Source organism: Panicum virgatum, chromosome 6K (assembly GCF_016808335.1).
Source record: "Panicum virgatum strain AP13 chromosome 6K, P.virgatum_v5, whole genome shotgun sequence".
Classification (NCBI taxonomy): Eukaryota; Viridiplantae; Streptophyta; class Magnoliopsida; order Poales; family Poaceae; genus Panicum; species Panicum virgatum.
In genome coordinates this window covers 19,912,949-19,936,173 of record NC_053141.1, presented here as the reverse complement: position 1 = coordinate 19,936,173, position 23,225 = coordinate 19,912,949, and the positions used below count along the sequence as shown (strand labels likewise).

Here is a 23,225-nt window from a genome sequence, read left to right as displayed (position 1 = left end):
AATTACTAGAAAAAATAGTCTTAATATGCATCGTGACTTAACCTGAATGATTGAGAGCAGGTTGAGACGAGTCTTTTGCTTCTGACATCATAATAGCATCAACAAGCAAAGATGGTGGTGATGGTGGAGGAGGAGGTGGTGCCATACCCTTTGTTATAACAGGAGTACCTGTCACATTATCGAAGACTACAGCATTAATAAGGATTATGGTAACACGAGGATATGCATATGGTACAAAAGAATATCAATTAAGCTACACCTGCTGTTGCTGAATGTTGTCCTGATAGTAGTTTCGATGAAATTTTGACTACACTAGTTGAGACATTTGATCTTGTGGTCGAGGTTGTGGTTGAACTACAACTCTCATAGTGTCCAGCATGGTCTTCCAACAGAGCCGTAATTCCAAGGGCTGAAGGGGCGCTATGAAATCTTGGGCAAGCTGAAAGTGATCTAGGACTGGAGTTGCTAGAAAGAGCAGAGCATGAACTAGAAACTGGAAATCGATGTGACATAGTTGTAGTGGGTGAAGAGCGTTGGTCCGAACTATGTTGCTCATCCAAATTAGCATTTTGATCCATAAGAACCAGTTCGATAGATTTCATGGTCGACGGGACAGCCTTTTCCAGTGAAGTTGACTGTTCGGTACTACTGTCATCCTCGTGAACTAGAGATCCTAGATTTTCTTGGATGATAGAAATTCCAGTTTTGACTTCAGAATTAGTGGACGGCTCCAACAGGGTCAATTTTCGACCACCAACACTTTCGTGTTTGTTCACATAGACTGTGGGGTGTAAAATGCTGCTTGGTTCTTGTCGAAGATTGTCAGAATGCTGGTTGGTTGGAGAAATTAAATCAAGCTCTAATGACTCGGCTTCTTTCTTACTTGGAGACAAGAATCCTTGCCTCAATTGTATATTTTCTGATGAAGTAAGTCGCTGGAAAAGTTGGATTGCAGCATCCCCTGTCGGATCTAGCCAATCAACATTGCTGAACATCTCTTGAACCTTTGCAAATGCTTCAATCGGTAAGCCCTCCTTTTCTCCTATACCTGACACCTCCATGGGACCGAACTGATTTGTGGTGTCCATTTCCGAAAAAAGAACCTTTAAAAAGTGGACAAAACAAAGTATCAATTTCTGCATAGCTTCTAGAGAAAAAGATTGTGGCAACAAATACATACCTCAGCCCTGAATTCCTTTGGGAATCGATCTTTGGTATCCCACATCATGTCAATTTCATCACGGTTTAACATTAGAATGTTAGATCTAATGAAGGCTGTATTGAACATGACTCGGAACATCATTTCTTCTCGTTCTTCATCAGCATCAAGGGTAATGCATTCAAGGACAACATCACCTTGAATATGGCAGTGGATGTCAATCTTAATCAGTTCGCAGTCTGCCTGGGTAACATAAAGGAAACTTCAATGAGTATTAAAATGTCATGAGAAGGCAATGGCATGCCAAATGGGAAAATTTAAACAATGTCATCATAAATGTGTTCTCATTCTGCATGCTAGACATAAAACTATGGATTTTTCGGTTCTGGAATCAGAAAATGTTAAAAAAAAATAACCTTCTTGTAAAGCCGAACATATTTGCTCCTTTTTGGTGTTGCAAAGAGCACCTTAGGGGTGTTACTTGTAGCAAGTAAAGGATCCTGTCCATAAATACGGAATATAGGTCTACATCCACCTTCTGCATTAAAGCCTGGAATGTTTCTTAGTATCACACAATCTAAAGTAAGTGCCCGATCATGAGGTGGCCACTCTGAGCTCATGTTCCTCCGAGATATATAATGTAAGTATCTTATCTGAGAAGGCATAGGATTTAATGGTGAGAGCAACTGAACCAGCTCACGAGGTGCTTGCCTGTAAATCATCTCCAATGTCCTCTGCTCACCAATGAACTGTTTTCTGTACAACAGCAATCCTGCTAACATGAATGCAAGTACAGCCCAGCCACCACGCTCACAATGCATTATTAAGACATTTTGCTGGCCCAAAGAGAGCCAACTCTCCCCCGACCTTAAGTAATGATGAATCATTTCTATTGTAAGGAGTGGGCATCCCTCATATTGTCTGGGATAGTCCATAACTACCATATCATAGCTTGATAAGATATTTGCCAATAAACTTGGACTTTCTCCATCCCGAAAGTTGAAGACCATAAATGAAGCATCAGCAAAGTGGCTCCGAAGTTGCATAACGATGTCAGTAATATAATCTCGGTATTTCTCATCATCGAAGACATCAGTTGTGAAGCAAGAATCAAACACTACAGTGAACAAGATAGGGATATTAAACATTTAGCAGGAAGCCAATGACACTTCAGCAAACCAATTGAAAAAGGAAAAGTGATATATTAAATTCTACGGCTTTTACACTTGTACATGTGGGTACATTTACTATCACTATCAACAAGTGTGCCTTGAGAAATGAATTCTTCCCAAATTACAATACAATCAAATCTTGTAGCATCATCTGCACAAATCTCAGGATAGTTTGGAGGGCTAAGGTGGTTAATCTACAAACATGTACAAGTAGTTTGCATTTTTCCCATTAGTCTTCACAGGAAATTATAAACAATAACAATCACAAAAACAAAGAAATATATATTTTCCATCATCAGTGGAGAACAAAAGAACCACAATCCAGGTGTTACACAGTATCATGGCAAATTAAACTTCAAACAGAAGCAAAGCGCATGTATCATGAGCCATTACTAAGTTTAAAATTAAAATACTTAAACCTGCAAGTGAGAAAATACGAAAAAAAGTAGAATAACAAGTTAATGAAACCATCCTCGCTTTTCACTTCTATCATTTTTCCATTACATAGTGACAAAATAAAAAAAGTACTACAAGAAGATAAATAACAAGATAGCTGAAATATGATTTAGAAAATAATATAGCAGTATAGCAAGCAGGGGCGGAGCCACAGGGTATGCCGGGTGGGCCGTGGCATACCCTGTCGTCCAGCCCAGTCTGCTTTAGCACATGTGTGTAAAAGATAAAAAAAATACTATGCCAAGTTGAATCGTTTCGTCAGTTACTTGCGAGGCCATGATCCCATCGCCCGCTCTTTCCGCCTGCAGGTTTGCCGAGCATGACTGTTGTCGTTTGCCACTTTGCCGTTGTGATGCATGCTCCTACGTTTCCTCTAAGTTGTCTCCCGGCCCCTAGAAGTCTAATAACAACAAAATTTCACAAAGGTTGATACCGATCAATTTTCCCTTGCCATTATGTCTGATTGTCTGCTTTATCTTCGGCCACTTACTGCTTACATAATCAAAACTGACTGAGAAGGTTAGTTCTTATAAATACAGTTATATTAATTTTGAATTTTTATCCACACATATGTAACAACAACTTTGAAACTGCAGCTACTCTATCTGATTTTATTTTCTTAGAATTAATCATCAGTAATGCTAATGCTGCACCTTGCGTATAATGTTTTTAGAATTATTGAATTACGAAGAGGAAAGACATTGCATCTATTTGAACTGCTACCGACATTATAGACACGTAAGCTTCTTTTATGCACATTTTGGACATAATATATATGTTCCCTTGATTGTTGAATTTAAGACTTGATAATTTATTTTTATTCTTGCACAAAAAATTATGTCAAATGTTGAAATTTTTTACCGAATTACATATGGATGATGCCTTTTTTATCTATTATACCTAATTGTATATGGAAAAAAAGCTCTGCGGCATACTCTGTGGTACAATCCTAGATCCGCCACTGATAGCAAGTAGAACTGGACTTCTATCCCTTTATCTTTTCACACTAAACTTTAACTTTGGTAGTCACGAAAAGCATGTTTTAACATTAAAAGGGATAGCTATCAAGCCATACAAAAATGGCCATATATAACAGCATTTTCCTTATTGTTAAAATAAGCAAGCACTAACCCATGTTCTATTCAAGTACTACCAAAGTGAAGGGCACTTAAATTCGTTGTTGCTTTCTCAGATTCTTTTCCTTTTGTATGTGATTCTGATTGTTTTTTGGTGTGCTGTCTGTGAAAACTGAGCAATGGTTGTTAATTCGAATAACTAGTTTGTATTTCAAATCATACACTACCGCTCCATGTCAAATTATCCAGGCTTGTCAGTTCAGACTTCATTTCCAGAGATGGACTTATGTTATGGTTTCAATAGTTTACCGTATCCCCTACAATCTTTGGTTAATTAAAATTACAGAAACTATGCCCTATGAGGGGCCAGAGGGAGTAGCCCCCTGCGTTATCTGGACGCTAGGCACCGGAGCACTCTATCCCCGGCCGTACCGCTGAGTCTGATGGGATTCGAACCCGGGCTGCTTACTCCAAAGATGGAGCAGCTGGCCACCGAGACCTCCAGTTCCCAAAAATTTGACACAAATATAACAGCACGGTCGCTGAAGTACAACTGCTAAAGCTCGATGGCAACTGAAATTTCCGGTATGATCCCAAAACAGCCTCTCACCACAAGAAGTGAAAACGAATTGAGCACGACAAATCAAGGAAGACAAGGAAAGAGAAACAAAACAAACCACCGAATCATTTCTAATAATTGTTGCACCACCGCCAGACATATTCACCACGGCATTCGAAAATGGAAAACGCAAACCAGACGACCACGCAGGTGTTACCCTCATTCCCTGCGAAACGGACGCTGGCATTGACCAGGCGCGCAGGGGGGGGGGGGGAGGAGGGCAAACGCACCGTAGACGCGCTCGGTGATCTCGAGGAGCCCGTCGGGCGGCTTGCGGTAGAAGAACTTGCGGAAGAGCGCCATGCCGCGGGCCCCAGATTTGCCACCCGCGGAGGAGCCCTACCACCAGGAGCCCCGTCGCGGCGGCACCGCCATAGATCCCCCCGTCCTGGTACAATGCGCGTGGGGGTTGCCGCGGCGTGAAGGGAAAGGAATCGCGAATGCAGGCGCGCGAATGCGCGCGGCGCGGGGCCTGGCCCCCTGGCGCGCGTCGCGGCTTGGCCTCGGCCCCCGGCGCTAGGTTTTGCAGCCTTCTTCCAGGCCCCTCCCGAGTCCCGACCCCTGGCTTTTGGATGGATTCACCTGAAGCGCATGCGGTCCACCTTTTAGCCCAATATTATATGCATATATATGAACAAATAAAATTGCTGGCATCATTCCTACGTGTATGCAAATATAAAACTCAAAATATTTAACTTTTTAAATTAAATCTTAATTGCACCACTACATTTTATATGATAAGATTTTTAAAATAAGATCACACTTAACTATATTTGGATGATATTTTTATAAACATTTTTTTATGATCAAACATTTTTACCGAATATATATAGATAGTGAATAACAAGACTAAATAATTGTTATTTTCAATAAAAATACTAAATTATTGTTCTAAACATTAAGTAGCACGAACAATTAAGTGAACAACTCAAACAAACTAGTCTTCAATCAAAGTGAACATAATAGCTCAACACACCAATAAACTGTGAAAAAATTATTCTTACAACTAAATTCTACACATTACGAACAACATATTCTTACACGTGAATAAATATATATTGATGTAAATAAGTTAGTATAGAACAAAATAAATTTTAAAAAAGGAAAGAAAAGAATAACATAAAAGTTAGTATTACCCAAAATATAAAAGAAACATGAAGAACAAAAGAAAAAAGAGAGAAAAGAAGGAAAAATAAATTAAAGAGGAAAAACAAAAATTAGAATTAATGAAAAATAAAAATAAATTCAATAAGGAAAATGAAAAGAAAAGTTGTTGCCGAAAATGAAAGAAAATAAGAAGAAAAGAAACGAAAAAATTGAAAACACACTAATGGGACCCACTCTCTTTTAATTGGACTGCCTCCTATCCCATTATTACTCCTCTTGGGACAAAATTCTATTTGGACCGAATTCCTGTTAGCTCAACATATGGATCAATAATGGGTGGAAATCCATTTTCTGGGTGATATATAGCCATCCCGCTGGTTTTTAGTGTGAGAGAGGCGGATTGAGAGAGAGAGGTTTGTCATTGTTGGTCTGTTTGGACGCCGTGGCTATATGCAGGGGCGGGCCCAAGTGAGAGCAAGGGTATTCACTTGTGAATAACAAGACTAAATGACCGCTATTTTCCAAAAAATAGACTACATTTTTGTTCTAAACATTATGTCAGCATGAAACAATTAGTTTAACAACTCAAACAAACTAGTCTTCAAAGTGAACATAATAGCTCAACACACCAATAAATTGTAAAAAGATTATTCTTACAACTAAATTCTACACATTACGAACAACATATTCTTAAAGTGAATAAATATATATAGATGTAAAATAAGTTAGTATAGAAAAATAAATTTTAAAAAAGGAAAGAAAACAATAACATAAAAAATAGTATTATCAAAAATATAAAAGAAACCTGAAGAACAAAAGAAAAAAGAGAGAAAAGAAGGAAAAATAAATTAAAGAGGAAAAAGTTAGAATTAATGAAAAATAAAAAATAAATTCAATAAGGAAAAATGAAAAGAAAAGTTGTTTTCGAAAATGAAAGAAAATAAGAAGAAAAGAAACGAAAAAAATTAAAAACACACTAATGGGACCCACTCTCCTCTAATTAGACTGCCTCCTACCCCATTACCCCCCCTCTTGGGCCGAAATTCTATTTTGACCGAAACTCAACATATGGATCACTGATGGGTGGAAATTCATTTTTCTGGGTGATATATAGCCATCCTGCTGGTTTTTAGTGTGTGTGTGAGAGAGAGAGAGAGAGAGAGAGAGAGATTTGTCATTGTTAGGGTCTGTTTGGATACACTTTATTCACTCCTTTTGGACGGAGTAGGGACTAAAGGGAACTATAGATGAAAGAGAGGAGAGATAGAGCCAGGCAGTTTAAGAAGGAGAGATATCACTTAAGTCATTTTTAGCAAGCTCCCACGACTAATGAACTAGAAAAATATTTGTCACTTTTAGTCACCGCAACCAAATACCCCCTTATTTTTATGGCTTTTTGGTTGGGGAGTTCAATCTTTCGAAGTGAACTAAATTGGTCGAGATGGCGTTTGTTGGCTCGTTGGCCCTATCGCACCTGTTTGTGGTGGGAACCCAGCAAGACGACGTAGATGTCTTTCCCCCCTTTCTTCCTTTTTTATTTTCTAGTGTGATGCCACGTGGCAGTTTGTCAATGAGAAAAGCTAAAACGAACTCGTAATGGAGGGTTGACACACAACAAATAAGTGAATAACCAACTCTACGAGTGTATTATGTTTTGTACAAAAAAGTTTGCTTTGTACAAAATACACACTAACGAACGCATACTGCATTTTTTACAAACAAACTACCGATGAAAATGGGAAGGGAATTAAGGCAAGAACCTGTCAGTTTTTTTAGAACAGGAACCTGTCAAATGAGGTCTAGACTGTTGAAAGTAGAATTGAGAAAGCGAGAGCATTGAGGGAATGAATGATTGATTGTATTGATTAGTGGAAGACCACTTGTTTTTATACATGCCCAAAGGGCTAGTAGGAGGCCAAAGGGATATGCCCCTTCGGGTTGGCCCCTTTGTGAAAGGTAACTACCAATTACATCATTAATTACTAATTATTTAATTATAATAAATTGATTATTAATCTAATTTTCTTCACAACACTCCCCCTCAGTGTATAAAATGGCGGGCTATAAAAATTAGCGGAGAGCTCTCCTCAGCCGCTATAGCCCGCTATTTTGTACAATAGTACTATAGCTGCAGTGGTCGAAAACGTTATTGCGCCGCTATAGCACCCTATTTTGTACATTGCTCCTCTTTAATTAATTTGTTCTTCTTGTGGTCCTGTAATCAATCGAATAACTCCTTAAAAATCGTATTGGAAAAATCAGGACACGTATGGATATATCATGGAAAAACTTCTTAAACTTTTTTTACGAAAATAGGACAAAATATTAATATGACATATATGGGTTGGTATTCCATTAAAATTCCTATAAAACTTAGTGAGAGAAATATAAGGAGAAAATGATATGGAATATCATTGATTGTAAAATTATATGAGAAAAATCTTGAAAGGAGAACTCATAAATAAATTTGAATGTATTATGATCTATGGATCATGTTTGTAATAATTCTCCCCCGAAACCTGATTGGAAAATATGAGAAGAAATAATATCTTGAATATTTTCTTAAAAACTCTGGTGAGAAAACAGAAGATATGATATTTGTAATATGTCTCCAATACCCCTTTAAAAACCCAGGTCGGGAAAATTAGGGATATAATATAAAATATTGTCTCATTAAAAATTTATATATATGATTAAAATCTTGATAGAAAAAACTCATTAGGAAAATAGTACAATTATATAATATGATGATTATGGTTGGTTGTATTGGTTATGATTCAGAGAGAGTCTCCCCCTGAGCCTTACAAATCTCATGATTTGGTTTGCAAGGTTTTTATTTTCCCATAAAATAGTTTAGAAGCAATGTATTTTGTGATATTGCCTTTTTATATAACCTGCTTTCTTTTGCATAAATGCAATCACAATTGTCTTCATAAACAATTGTTGGTTTCATGATTGAACCAATACCACATAATTGTTGTATGTGGTTGACCATTCTGTGAAGCCATATGCATTCACGTGAAGCTTCAAATAATGTAGTTATTTTAGAATGATTAGTGGATATAGCTATAAGAGTCAGCTTTGATGACTTCCAAGATGTAGTTGTTCCACCTGCTCCCTACTCCGCCGTACACACCGCCCACTATTGCGGAGCGCGTCCGTGCATTCGAACAGGATCTCCTGACGGGGTTACAGTGCGGACTATACCACCTACTCGTACCCGCAACGGGAAACAAGAGAGAGAGCGTCAACTCGTCCACACCGCACGCCGTCATCATGACCACGCTGACACCATTCCATCAGCGCCAGACGACTACGACCAGGCGAGGCCGTCTGACAAACTGAGCCCGTCAGTAGGCGTGCCACTCCCTGGTCAGAGCCCACTAAGGGGAGGACGTGCGGAGGATGTATGGACGGACAGACGACGGGACGACTGCCGAGCCTCGACCGAGCGAGGAGACCGCCCCCAACCGACCAGGGATGGGAGGGGAGCACGAAGACTCGTTGCCCAAGAAAACCGACCAAGAGAGCTGCCGCCACTCCCGACCGATGGAGCGGGACCCACCAACTGACAACAATGAAGAGTCCTCTCCAGCAAACGAGCAACACACACTAGCAATAGAAATAAGTAAATAGGGGGGTCCCACCTTGAAGCATAAAAGGGGGATCCCACTCATGTAGGCAAGAGATCGAATCATTCCTTCACTACTCGAAGGCTTGTAAGCTCCCCCTGCAACTTTGAGCACCTGAGCTCGAGCAATTGAGTGAGAGAACCACTCCACATACTGGACGTAGGGCATTTCCAGCCCGATCCAGTCTAAATCCCTCGAGTCATTGTGTGCTAGACCATTCCTATCCAACGCACATGACACGAGCAATCAAGTAGTTTTGTAGTCGCCCATTTCCGGTTGCGACAAGTTGTTTCTACAAGACTTTTATCATTATTTTTCCAACGCTCTGTACATGCTGCATCATATAGTTTTAATATGCATGGCTCATGGCTGCCCCTTTCACTCAGTGGTGTGTCATGTTAATACTATTTAGTAGCAACTATCCAATCTGCCTTTGTTCCCGGTATTTTTGATACACTACTTTTTTTTACTACAATCAGTGAAGTAATAGTTCATATATGCGTTTTGTAGATGTCAATGGAAACTATGCGGGCCGAAGCTGTTGCTGATGGGCAGGCACCATTGAATAGTGCTGAGGTGGTTTTCAAGGTCATCTCGCTTGACAGCTCCAACTCCACTGAGTTCAAGAATGCTGGTTTATCCACTCGTTCCTTGAAGCCTTCGTCAGCTGCGGAACAAGAGCTACTTGAAGAACTTGCTGCGCAGAAACAAAAAAAAAAGCTGCTATCACTGAAGAATTTGCTGAGATCAGGAAGAGGAGTGAAGCAGCAGAGGAAGCGCTGCTAAAAACACAACAACTCTATGAGGACATGAAGAAGCGCCAGGAAGAGAATCTTGCAGGCGAACGTTGCTGGTATCTCTTCTCAGCCCTGATCCTGTCATTACCTCCGGTGCTTGTGGGTTCTGAACTATTTTGGTGGTGTGATGAACTATTTGTTATGTTGTGATGAACTATATATCTGTTGTATGTAGTGGTGTGATGAATTATGTGTGGTTGTAACTTATGTGGCTCTCTTTCTGTGATTTCCTGTCACATCATTTCTTCTGTGACGGAATGCAGTCCGTTCGGCTGGCTGGGCTGAAATAGTTGGCTGGGTTGGAATGGAATGATAAAAATGAGGCTGGCACTAGCCTGAACCAGCCCAGTAAAAAGTTCTATGACGAAATAGTTATGTGACGAAAGCACCACGTGTAACTGTATGAAAATGATGCGTGGAACAATCAGAAACCGACACGTGGAACATCCATAAAATGCCACGTGCAGCAACTCGAAAGTGACACGTGGACCAATAGGCACACGACACGTGGACAAAAAAGGAAACGACACGTGGATCACCGAGAGAATGACACATGGTCGAATCGAGAAAGGACACATGGAAAAACTGGAAGATTACACGCGACCGAAAACAAACTGACATGTGTCATTTGCTCATATCACCACGTGGACTGTTACCAGCTTGCCACGTTGCTATCCTCTTTGCGACACGTGTTGCCCACCATGTTAACTGCCAGCAGGGACGAAGCCACGTGGAGCGCCAACGTGTCCTATGACACCTGCCAGTGCGGACGTGTACACGTGGATCCGGGAGTCTAGTGACGTCTCAGCGATGCGTCAACGAAGCAATAATGGTTCCGCGACGAAATTTTCTTTCGTCGTGAAAAAAATATTTTAGTGACATTTCGGCTGTTTCGTCAAGGCAAACCAAACTCGATGCTTCATTTTTGACGAATTGAAATTCGTCACAAATTCATCACAGAATTCTTTGCGCGACGAATTTGAGCCCTTCTGTGACAAAACTGTTCATCGCCGATGCATCAATTTCCACTAGTGATTAAGTTATTCTCTTGATAAGAGATTTGGCTAATCCATTTTGTGTATGTACATAAGGTACGAAAATATTCCACATTAATGCCTAGAGCCATACAATAGTAATTGAAGGCTTTTGAGGAGAATTTAGCTGCACTGTCTATCCTGATGGATTTTATTAGGTATTCCTGATAATGTTATCTTAATTTGATAATTTGAGCAATGAATCATGCAGAAGCATGATTTCTTGTGGATAATAAATACATACGGGACCATCTAGATGACGCATCAATAAGTTCCATGAAGTACCAATATGGTCTGGCTAATGGATGAATGGACCACAATTTTCTCCTTGAATGTGTTCAAGAAATGTTAGTGATCCATCCTTTATCTTAAAATAAGAGGGTCTTAAGATTAATTTCCCTTTAGCACATGCGGTGCATATAAAATCTGAAGATTTGGAAAATTGTGAATTATTTATATGGTGACTAATTGAATTGCTGATAATTTTTACGTCATCCAAATCCTAGGATGACTAAGGCAATGATGCTTGTCTTGAGAATATCAAGATTCTATAAATTATCTTGTACGCAACATTTCTACGAGTTTGATGTATATACAATCTCGTAGATATTGAAGGAATTCTTTCAAACATTTGCTCGATACATCTGTCAATTTTATGATGAATTGATATTCATCATTATGTGTTTCCACATGGAAATCATTGTGACAGATATATCTGTAACTCAATAGAGAGAATTAATATGGCTCGATCAAAACCAATGCTCACAATATCGCATCATGCGATTTGTGTGAAATTTCCTTTACCCTTAATGAGAGTTTGGAAATATTTAATTTTCCTAAGTATAGTGTTAGTGGTACCATGTCCACTAAATTGATTCCTTCCTTCATTTGGATTGTTCATGTGGGATATCCTTGACAATAAATATTTACGACACAATATAAATATGGCTAGGTAATCAAGTTGTTGGTAATTATGGAGATTAGGTTGTGTCTCTAAACATGTCGTTGGATTGAAATTCCACAACCATGTCATCAGTGCTCAATAGATTGTTCCACGTGGTGGGATCTCCTCATTATCATGTTCTGAAGGAACATCTTGGAGCAACTGATGTTAGTAGATCGATGTTGGCATTTGTTATGCCCAAATGAATATGTATTCCGCAAGCGCACAAAATCACCATTGTAGCACTTCACTTTGGAGTGTTCTAGGGTATTGTAAATTTCCTCATGGAAGCACTATAGATAAAGAGTATCGAAGAATTGAATGACAAACTTTACTAAAGATATCAACCGACTAACTTAGTGGGGGTAAGCCTGATAAGAGAGATACGATAATGGCCAAGCAACAACTGTCTGCCACAGGAGACTCTAATCCTTAGAGAGGTAAGCAGTTGGGAGGACAACAAGTGAGAAATACTCCTAAAACACTTCTAAACTATCTAGCTAGCCTCTCTAGACTAAACCTTGTTTCTAACTGGTTATCGAGAACCTAGAGCTTATTTCGGCAGCCTCAAGGGAGGACACAGACTTGGGTGAGAATGGAGTACAACGGCAGTCAGCTACTACTGCTATAAAAGCACCCAAATATGGTGGACTACAAAGGACGGATAGAGTTGTCACCACCTGCTGCCTACCACAACGGTACCGTGGGGTGGAACACATCACTTCCTAGTTAACACCGAGCTCTGTCACCACGTCCAGCGTTAGGATTTCTCTTGACGTGTTTAAGCGAAATCCCCCTCAACCTAGGGAACTGTCTTGAGCCTCCTAGTCCGAGCGAGAAAACTCGTAAGATGAGATCTAGATAAATAAGAAAGATAACAAAGCCTAAGCTAGAGAAATTATTTCCACACACAAGCAAGATAACTTGGAGAGATAAATAAATGCGGAAAGTAAAGCTGACTCGAAAACATAAAGAAGATAACTTCTATTGATAAATATCAAAGGAAAAAGCTACAAGAGCTTATACCCGACTTTCGATGACGACTCCGAAATCTCGAGACAAGCTCGACTCGACTTTAACTCCTAGACTACTAAACCTACTCTAGTCTAGAAAGTAAAAATGAGAAGAGAGAACTTCTTGTGTGTCCGTGTGTGTTCCCAAGTGAGGATGGGGGCCTATTTATACTAGCTAGAAGTCGGTAAAAGCTGAGCGTTAGTTGTATGCAGTTATGGAGGTTGTGCTCAACTTCCATGCCAAGACTGAGGTCGAGAGGCTGCAAAGTGGGGCCAGACCTGGGATTTTCACCGTTTGGCACCACCCTTCTCTAGGAGGCTCCTGATCTTCTCAAGATGGCGGTGGATGGTTGCTTCGGTTTTAAGCAGACAGTTGGTAGGCCGGCCAGCCTAGGTTTGGCACATCTCGGCCTCCGTTTCACTGGCTTGCTGATCAATAGTGCATGAAGTGTAGAGAGGCAGTTCCGAGCCTAAAGATCATGGTAAGTACTGCAGGTGGGTGCTTCGATCCATGTGCTAGGCCTTTCGGTCTATTTGATCAAACCAACTTGTGATCCACGGTTTAGAGGTAATGTGAGTGTGTTTATTCACTCCTGGATCAAAGACGTGGCACACTTAGTTGAGGTGCCAGGCCGGCCAGCCTAGGTGAGGCCGGTCGGCCTGGGTTTTCACCCATTTTTGCTCATTTTTGGTATATAGTCTTCTGCAAGCACAACTCATCCAAAATCTGTGGAACTTGTTAGTAATAATGTATGGAACATAGTGCAAAGCTCATTTTATTCTGAAAAGTTGACGGTCAAAATGGGAAATAATGGCCATCTACAGTCGAGTGTTGAAGTGTGCTTCAATCTTGTTCCCTTGAACTTGTTTGTCAACAGATTTCAAGTATAAGTCAATTAAATGTTTGGCAGTGTTGCACTTTTAGTGATGCGATTATGACAATCACACTTTTGACAAACTTCAAAGTTGTCATGTTGAGTATTTTTCTGAAAAATGCATTTGCCCTTGTTAGGACCCTTGTTTTTTTATGATTCTTGGTTTTCCCTTGAAATTCATTTTGAATGTCATGCCATCAAATTTTGTTTTTAGTATTCTGATCATTGTAGTTATTTTCTTGTAGTGGTGCGGAGCCCTGTTGGGCGTAGTTGATGGTTCTTTGTTAATAGATCATAATATTTGGCATAGTTGTGCCGACGATATTGCTGTTGCAATAACATATTTGAAAGGAAAATATAGATAATGTCTTTTCGATCATTTCTGCATCATCTATAGGTTGATCACAAAACTAAGCTTGCAACAAATTTTGGGCATTGCAGAATTGTATCGTGCGATAGATTTGAAATTCATAAGGTGAAGTAGTGACTACTCGCACCATGCTTCTGGCAAAATGATTGACCTATGTTGATCATAGTATTCTTTGAGTGCAACCCAAAGTTTGCGTGGATCTTTTTCCAATATCTTGAGATCTAGGTGAATATGGTGTCTCAAGAAGTCTGATCTTGCATAATTTTGTTGTGTCTAAAACATGGGCTGGTGGCATTATTTTGATATCCGTAGCCTAAGTCAAATAGTTGTGACCATCTGAGTGAAATCCTTATTGACTAAACTGAGCCCTTTTCCTTCATGAAAGTTCATGTATATGATTAATTTACTATGGTAAACTAAAATTTATCTGTGTGCAAATTTATTCAAAATAATGAAATCAAGATGATTCTTGAATCATAATTTAAGGTATATTGATTCAATAGTGTAATTATTTTAATTGTATTTCTGGGGGAATAAATGACTGATAGTCTTAACATATACAAATTGTATAGAATACGTTGGATATACACATTATAGGTAATCATCATAAGATGTAGACCTTTAGTAATGGGCAAGTAACTTGCTGCCTAAAAGCATGGTCTTAAAGAATTTATTGCAGCCGATGCCTAGTCTCAATTACCTTGTGTTCTTCCAAAATTACAGATTCATATACCTTAATTTTTATTTTGCATATCTCTACATGATGTAGAATATAAATCAAGATATATATATTTGTAATGATACAAATGAAATAACTAGCACATGAAAAAATTGTTCTAAAATTATATTTGCATAACCAATGTGAGATCTGCGGATCACATAATGTACAATTACTGCAGTAATCATAATATTCACATTACATTGGTGTTAATTTCTAAACTTGATAGCCTAATTACAACAATTATGCAAATTCAGAATAGTCTGAGTACTAAAACAGAACAATCAAGGGCCTCAAATATGCACATGCAGAACTGAAGATTCTAAACATGTAAATAGGAATAAGTTCGGGGGCCTCGTTGTGAAAATGCATTTGAGAAAGAGGGTGCTCGGCTTGGCTTGGCTTTGGCCTGTTGGCCCGGTTAGGCCTACTAGCAGCCAGGCCCAGTGGTTCGGTTGGGCATGGCCTCATTGGCCTGTATACGAGCATGGGCTCAATCCACTACCTCCCCTGGAACCGCCGCCGATTGCCCCTGGGTACGCCGCCATCGCCGCCTGCCTCGCGCTGGTGCACCGCACGCCGATGCTGCTGCGCCGCTGCAGCACCGCTCCCGGGCATCGTCGCCCCTGCTCCTCCCGTGCACCACCTTCGCCTTGTGCCCTCTGCACCGGCCATGTCCGTCGCTTTACTGGTCGGAAGAGAGCCCCATGGACGCCATGTGCCGCACTGGATTCCCGCCTGGCGGTCGGTGTCTACGACACGCCCAAGGATTTGGGCCGATGAAAGGGGCGGGTGTCACGTTGGCCGGAGGTACGGTCACGGTCGCCACCGTCGAGGGCGCCGGAGCCGATGGTTCTTCAGTGGGGGAAGTATGGAGGAGCGCCCCTGCGTGCAGCCCTGGTGCAGACCACGATGGCGACGTCCGGCGAGGTGCCGGCCATGGTTCTGAAGAGACGACCTCTATTAGTTCGGAAGCACAGGAAACGACGGTGGCTGACGAGGGGGAAGACGACGAAACCATCATTCATGGTGAAGAAACGTAAGTCTCTGAGATCCATTCTTACCCAAAAGAGAAGTGAGGCCTCTATTGTTGCCTTATCTTGACTCAGTGTCGAGTCGACGAGTTCTTCCCGGTGAGATTGTCTTCAAGTTCCCATGTTCTTGGTGACAAGACCGATCTCTCAATGAGAGAGCAATGCGTGTCTCATAATGTGTTGAAAGTAGAATTGAGAGAGCGAAAGAACTGAGAGAATAATTGATTGATTGTATTGATTAGTGGAAGACTATTTATTTTTAAATATGCCCAAAGAGCTATTAGAAGGCCGAAGGGATATGCCCTTTCGGGTTGGCCCTTCATGAAAGATAACTACCAATTACATTATTGATCACTAATTATCTAATTACAATAAATTGATCACTAATCTAATTTTTTTTTCACAACATAGACAACGAACCCAAAAGAAATAGAGAGCCCACTTTGGCCTAATGAGCCGTACAGCCCCTTCCCACAGTGAACCGTTTCGGCCCATCGTTTGCGCAGAGGCAGCTGGAGCATGCTGCAGCACTGGATGAACTCGTACCAGAAGATGTTTTCTTTCGCATTTCTGTATGTAACAATAAAACAACCACCACCACAATAAAAACCATGGAAAGAATCAATAAACCCTGCAGTACATCATGCATGCTGCCTCTATCATTGCAAAATGAAGCCTAGGAATATTGGTATACTTGTTGCTTCAACTGTACAGATCAAACATACACACACAATTACAGATACGTTCCAGAAGAGCTGGCCACTTGTTATAGCCTGGTGCGCCCCACAGCTGCTGCTACTCGTCAGAGAAGGGCATCCTCTAGAGGGACTGTCAAGAAAAAATTCCCAAGAAAGTAAATCCATGAACTCATGGATCAGAATAGTTAATAAGATGTAACAGTCACAACTTGAACACCAAATAGAATCACCAATTGAGTGACGACGCACTCGTAGACTGCAGAAGGCATTTGTCAGGCTGCCGAACTATGTATATTTGATCTCCCAAGCTGTTCTCTCCGTATGCATCCTGGTTACGGTGCCATGTCCACAAGGCATATGTTGAATTCACAACCTGTATGTGTATACCCACCCACACATTATATCTGTGAGAAGTCAAAGATTACAAAGTGCATCATACAATACAACAACTGAAGTTGCTTGTGCATATCAACTCATGATCAGGATCAAAGCAATAATGCATATGCAGTAAGCGTGACACGATGACTGAAGTTGCAGCATGATAGAAGAAAAAGACAGTTGACAGACTAATGTTAAGTGAGTAACCTCTAGGATCCCATGACCAAAACTGCTCTCCCTGTACGCACTCCATTCTGGCTGTCGGTCCCAACAAAATTTTCCCTTGGCGGGACCAGAAGTGAAGTTCAGATGGCAGACCCCACCAAATTCAGGGTGGTTATCACCCGGTGAGGGGCACTTCCCAGGGTCATCTGCATGATCAATATCAATTTTCTCAATGTTCCCGCCATCTCCAATGGTGATGTAAAGTGGGCCACAGGGATCCAATGTGTAGTTGAACACTCGATTCATCCTTTCATACGCATGTACCTTTAGCATAAGAATGTAGAATCAAAGATCACAGTTACCTCAATTAAAATCAAGAATGCAATAATCTAGTACTGTAAGCAGATTTTAACTATAGTACTGTAAGCAGAGCATCTCACTAAATCTTGGGGTTATTCTTAATATAGCCACAATGAAGCTTCTAGTGGAAATGGGAAACAATCAGTGCTACATGACATGAAACCAAACATTAAGGATATAAGTTTTCTGATGGTATTGGCAAACATCCGATTTCCAGTATAGTAAGTTGCATTGACAGTCTTGATTCTGAAAAAGCAGAATAACATTTGAATCAAGCCTTTGAAGATGGATATGCTTACATGTCCTGAGAATACTATGTCAACTCGATGTCGGTACAAGAGATCTTCCATTTCTTGCCTCATGCACTCGAATTCCTGGTAGTGAGAAGAATAGCTGTTATACCAAGGTGAATGCCAAGCAGCGACAACCCAAGGGGTAACTCTGCGATCAACCCTCTGCAAATCCTTATCCAACCATGAGTACTGAGCTCCTGCAGACAATGCACATAACAAAATGTTACATTGTCAGCAGACAGCAGTAATCGAGAACTTCCCTCCATGGGGTCTGATAGTACATTGCTTGTATGTGTGTACTTTATTGAGCAACAATCAAATGGGAATGAAATTGTAGTGAATGAATTGTTACCTGTGCGGTTGTAGTCCACGTACGCACCAAGCATGATAAAATGAATGCCACCAGCGTTGAAGGAGTAGTAAAATTTGGTGTTGGATCCAGACTCCTCGGATGGAACAGCGAATCGCGCCAAGTATGATGCAAACGTCACTTCGCCCCCATGCCCCTGTGGTTCAATCTCATGGTTCCCCTCTATCACCATCAGTGGAATCTTCGATGTAATCGGCTCCATGAATCTAAACCCATGCAGGCATAAGCAATTTAGTAACTATAAAAAGGACCACTGGAGCTACTTTTTCGCACATAGAACAACAGAAAATACAACTAATCGATTAACAAATGCAGTTGATCCAAGAATCGAAGCATTCGTCAATTAAGAAATTAATTTGGGACTGAGTCAAGAAAAGAAGTCACCTTCCCCATCCGTCCCATCTTGGCTGGTAGGACTCCCGGATCGGGGCATCGGGGAAGGAGCAGGAGAAGCAGGGGACCCCCTTGCCGCCGGTGGTGCGGTACTGGTTGGCGTAGGTCATGTCCCCGACCATGAGGACCAGAGAGGGGTCGTTCTGGGCCAGGTGGTCAACGGTGGCGGTGGAGTTCCCGGTGAGGCCCAGGTCGCCGACCACGGCGACGCGGCGCGGGTAGGAGCCAGCGCCGGTGGCGGGAAGCGTGGTGAAGGAGCGCTCGTCGCTGAGGCCGCCGGAGAGGCTGCTGTCGCCGCAGCGGTAGTAGTAGCGCGTGGCCGGGCACAGGCCGCGGAGGCGGACGTGGTGGATGGCGCCGGAGGTGTAGTTGAGCAGGCCCGGGTACGGGTACAGCTGGCTGTACACCTCGGCGGACCCGGTGGCCACGCGCGGGTAGGAGGCGGCGGCGGCGGCGCTGCGCTCGCCGTACCAGACCTCGCTGCGGACGGCGGCGGGGTCGAGCGGCGTGAGGTCGGAGCCGACCTGTGCGCGGCCCGTGACCCATGAGACCCAGAGCGAGCCGGCGTCGGCGGAGGCGGCGAGCGCGATCTGCTCCGGCGCCGGGGGCCGCGCGCGCGGCGCCAGGCGCGGGTCCGTGAGCGGGACGTCGTCGCTGCCCTGCCGCAGCGCGCGGTCGAACGCGCGCGTCGCCGGCGGGAACGGGCCGTCCAGCGTCGTTGGGATGCCGGCGGCCTCGGCGAGGAGGAGCGCGAGGCATGATGGCACGAGCAGTGACATCGGGAGGGCGAGGTGGCGACGGCAATGCCAGCAGCCGGCGGCGGCGGCGCTGGGGGTGGCGGGCGACACCATGGCCGTGGGCAGCACAGCACGCGCCCGCCACTGATCGCGCGGCTGCTCCCCGGCAGCTTTGGGAAGCGGATATCTCGGTGGATATTCTCGCTCGGAATCAATTGCTTGCGGTGTGTTATTATCTATAAAAAATTGGACCTAATTAGCTGAAGCAATTTTCAATCAAAGATTAAATAGACTAAATATGATCTAATAAGATGAACATAAAATCGCGAGACAAATTTATTAAATCTAATTAATTCATTGTTTACTAGAGCATCATATTATCTAATCATGGTTCAGATAGATTTAAAAGCCTAGTTTCACAATTACATCGAAAGATATAAAATAAGTTTTGTCAGTTATTTATATTTAATATTTATAATTAGTAGTCAAATATTCAAAATTATTGTAGCGTTGAAAAGCTTTAGAAAAAATGGCAAATTGGAGCAAACGTGGCGGCGGGTGGTTGCGAACTACCTGCCGTCGTGGTTGCGACGTTGTATCTAGACTGATAGTATTTTGCTTGTGGCCCGACGTCAACGATATCAGTCTCTGTCAACCAATCGCTATACGTATGATCCTTTTGTCCATTTTTACGAATGTTGGATTGGACGGGAGTGAGAACGAAGCAGCTGTACAGCCGACACGCAAGGGGGTAGTAAAGACATCTTCCACCGGATAGTGTAATCTACTCAAATCCACTACACCATGGAGGTCCTGTTTTGTTCACAAAAAAATTTCGACAGTACCCGTCATATCGAATATTCACACACATGCACGGAGTATTAAATATAGTTAAAAAAATAATTAATTGCACAGTCTAACTGATTACCACGAAATGAATCTTTAAGCCTAATGTGGCAGAACCACTTTAAATTACACCGGCTCGAGTGCACTAAACATACAAACGCACCTTCACCGGTATATTCATTGGTCTGTCGGGTAACATCCCGATATAATCACTTGATATCGGATCGTAACACAAGTATATTTCTCGCACGAAGGCGAGTCAGAGATACAATATTCCACAATATTTTACATCACATAGACAAGGGGTGTAATTTACATCAGAGTTTGAAACTAGAAAGCTGAAGTTCTAGCTTTTACAAACTTATTCCAAAGAACTTTTAAGAGGTTTACCAGTAACTAAATGTAAAAGAGAAGTTCTGTAGCGGAAAAGTTAAACACGACTATAAACAAACGTCGAAAGGTAGATGCCATGATAAGCCCGAACATGACATCATTCAGCCGAGTCATAGCTGGTCAGAGATGATTCTCATTCCATAGACCAGCCAGAAGGTAAAACACTAGGCCAAATCATACTAGTGTTTTGGTCCTCACTAGTCATTCCTGAAAACAAAGTCACAGGCAAGACTGAGTATACTAATACTCAGCAAGACTAACCCGACAAAGGGTATATAACAACACCATATCTAGATATGCTAGGCTTAGAAAGGTTCTAGGTTTCTTTTGCTGAAAAGCAACAAAGAGTATGTCCTTAATTTTAAATTTTAGCTTTCAAGTTCTAGTTTCATTAACCATTCTAGGTTTGCACCTATCTATACAAATATGGTAGAGAAATTATTTGCATCCAACAAGATTGAGTATCATCTTGGTTTCACTTCTTACTCTATGTGGCAAAGGGATCAAGCAGTCTCAATATCCGCGAAAAACGGACGATTCTGAATCGAATTTCCAACCTTGCAAGGGTAAACCTAATACACACGCCTGGAGCACTGACGAGTCACTCCCAAGCAACAGTTTGCTTCTCGTTCCGGTTCGTGGATCAGCGCCACTCTCCCCGACTACAGAGAGCCCGACCCTCTCTGCACCCGTGGTTGTTGCAACATAACTTAACTTCCATTATATTTTCTTTCCTATCTCTAAGAGAGTGGAAGGTATGTCCACTTGCCGGGCCGATCAGTTACTAGACTTGCCGCTTATCCATAATTCACGGCATGTGGCTAGTACTTTCAAACGCTTAATCAACACTACCACACACTGCGGCCTTAGCAAATTTATCTACACAGGCGGGATATAACCATGAATGTCGTAACCAAATCCCGTCTGTGGTCCTTATAGTGACTGCAGGAATGTAAACAGTCAACTCCTATAAAGCTCGCGAGTGACAGGCAATCATTCGACTTTTACCAGTCCTATTAGCATAGCATCTAATCGGACTCAGTTCTAGTGTTCATTCAATAGATACCTAGGATTATGCATCTAAGGTTTTGATTCAACTCCAATAACTTAAATGCACAAGTAAATAGATATAAACAATGGCATAATTTAAAATACTGGAATTATGCACCGGGGCTTGCCTGTAGTGATATTTATAAAGTCAGTGGACTTGGGTTCTTCTAAATCAGAGTTCGGAGTTTCAGCCAATTCAACAATATTGGCCTGAACTTCAGAGAAATCCCCGTCGGGTTCCTGGATGAGTTCGTATGTTCTGTTGGCTAATGATGTTGTTTCTATATGCAATGCAGTAATTGGAAATTAGTGAAGTGCTCGAGTATAGCTTTCCTTCACTAATAAAATGGAATCCAATAAAGTAAATATTAAGACTAAGCTTAATAGTTTTACTTTGCTGGGCAATCGTTTATAGAGTAAAAGTGAACACAAAGAACTCCATAAAATAACATGCAAAAGGGGTTTTTATTTCAACCAAATAAACCACAGAAAGGTTTTTAAATAAAACTTTTAAGACATAAGCAATACATAAAGAAGAAAATTTTAAAAGCATGAGTTAAAGTCCACTAATGAGTTTTGAAATTTTTTCATAAAACTAGATGTATTTCATAGAACATATAGCCCAAGGCTTACTTATAGTATAAGTTTGGAACAAAAGTTACAATTAAAAAGAGCTAAACATAATGCTATTTTTAACATTAAATACAAAAGGATTTAGCTCAAACCCACAACATCAAACTTGTAGAGCTAATTACAAGAAAAATAACAAAATTGGTTTGACATTTTTCTGATTTTTATACATTTTTCTACGAATTTTTGAAGTTCACTGAAAAAGAATAAAAAGAAAAAAATCTTTTTGCAGAAAAGACCTCGAGAAAGATTGCAATCCTTGCAATCAAGTCTCTGGCCGGGGGTTGGGAAGGGGGCAGGGAGTGGCCGGCCGAATTCCGACGAGGTAGCTTGCCGGCTGCGAGGGCCGAGAGGCCAGAGAGCGAGAGGGGTTTGAGGCGCACCTATTGGTGGCTTTGGGAGGAGTTGGGACGACCGGCAGGCGGGTCGTCGTCGACGAGGCAGCACGGCGATGCGGGTGGGCTCGTCGGCGATGGTGCTCGGGTGGAGGAACGGCGGAATTGAGGGGCTGGCGAGCTTCACTGGGGCACGGTGAAGCTTGCTAGGGGGTTGTGGGGGTCGGGGCGGTGCTGTGGCGGTGGATCAAGGGTTCGCCGGAGTTGGAAGAGGGCGGCGGTGGTGTGTGCCGGTGATGAGGCCCGGTCGGGGCTTTATATAGGCCAGAAAGGAGAGGATGAGCGAAAGGAGAACCCAGGGAACAAGTTCGACAGGGGCAAAGGTGAAATTGGCAACTGCACTATCTTCTCCATGGGCGCCGGCGAGGTGTCGCGAGCAGGAAGCTTGGGGCGGCGTGGCGCGGGGCATGGGAGCCAGCAAGAGGCGGTGGAGTGGCGACAGGGACCTTGTGCGCGACGCGTGGAGTCGGTGGGAGTGCCGAACAGGGGCAGGGGGCGGCTTCCCGCGGCGG

General features: G+C 42.1%; 2 protein-coding genes across 7 annotated transcripts in view; both read right to left on the bottom strand.

Annotated features, from left to right (window-relative positions):
• LOC120712018 (formin-like protein 6) overlaps window positions 1-5,028 on the bottom strand; it is a 39,990-nt gene extending 34,962 nt beyond the window's left edge. For 3 of the 4 annotated variants that reach the window (XM_039997702.1, XM_039997703.1, XM_039997704.1), the window contains exons 1-5: window positions 4,713-4,785; window positions 1,576-2,276; window positions 1,181-1,402; window positions 260-1,103; window positions 43-168 (exon numbers count right to left, since the gene is read on the bottom strand). In XM_039997702.1, coding sequence (XP_039853636.1) covers window positions 43-168; window positions 260-1,103; window positions 1,181-1,402; window positions 1,576-2,276; window positions 4,713-4,785 — 1,966 coding nt within the window. Of the gene's footprint in view, window positions 1-42; window positions 169-259; window positions 1,104-1,180; window positions 1,403-1,575; window positions 2,277-4,712 lie in introns of all 4 variants that reach the window. The other variant, XM_039997701.1, reaches the window with a different exon arrangement.
• Window positions 5,029-16,548: 11,520 nt separating this feature from the next.
• On the bottom strand, window positions 16,549-19,607 carry LOC120712017 (purple acid phosphatase 23-like). 3 transcript variants are annotated; one of them, XM_039997698.1, is made up of 6 exons: window positions 18,654-19,607; window positions 18,252-18,475; window positions 17,906-18,096; window positions 17,289-17,570; window positions 16,934-17,076; window positions 16,549-16,833 (listed from the first exon to the last, which is right to left on the bottom strand). In XM_039997698.1, the coding sequence occupies exons 1-6, from the start codon at window positions 19,511-19,513 to the stop codon at window positions 16,665-16,667; spliced, it is 1,869 nt and encodes a 622-aa protein (XP_039853632.1). In that variant the 5' UTR covers window positions 19,514-19,607; the 3' UTR covers window positions 16,549-16,664. The 3 variants fall into 3 exon arrangements, with proteins under 3 accessions (XP_039853632.1, XP_039853633.1, XP_039853634.1); XM_039997699.1 differs by having other exon boundaries at window positions 16,589-16,833; window positions 16,953-17,076; window positions 18,654-19,599; XM_039997700.1 differs by having other exon boundaries at window positions 16,605-16,833; window positions 16,913-17,076; window positions 18,654-19,582.
• Between the last annotated feature and the right edge of the window lie 3,618 nt (window positions 19,608-23,225).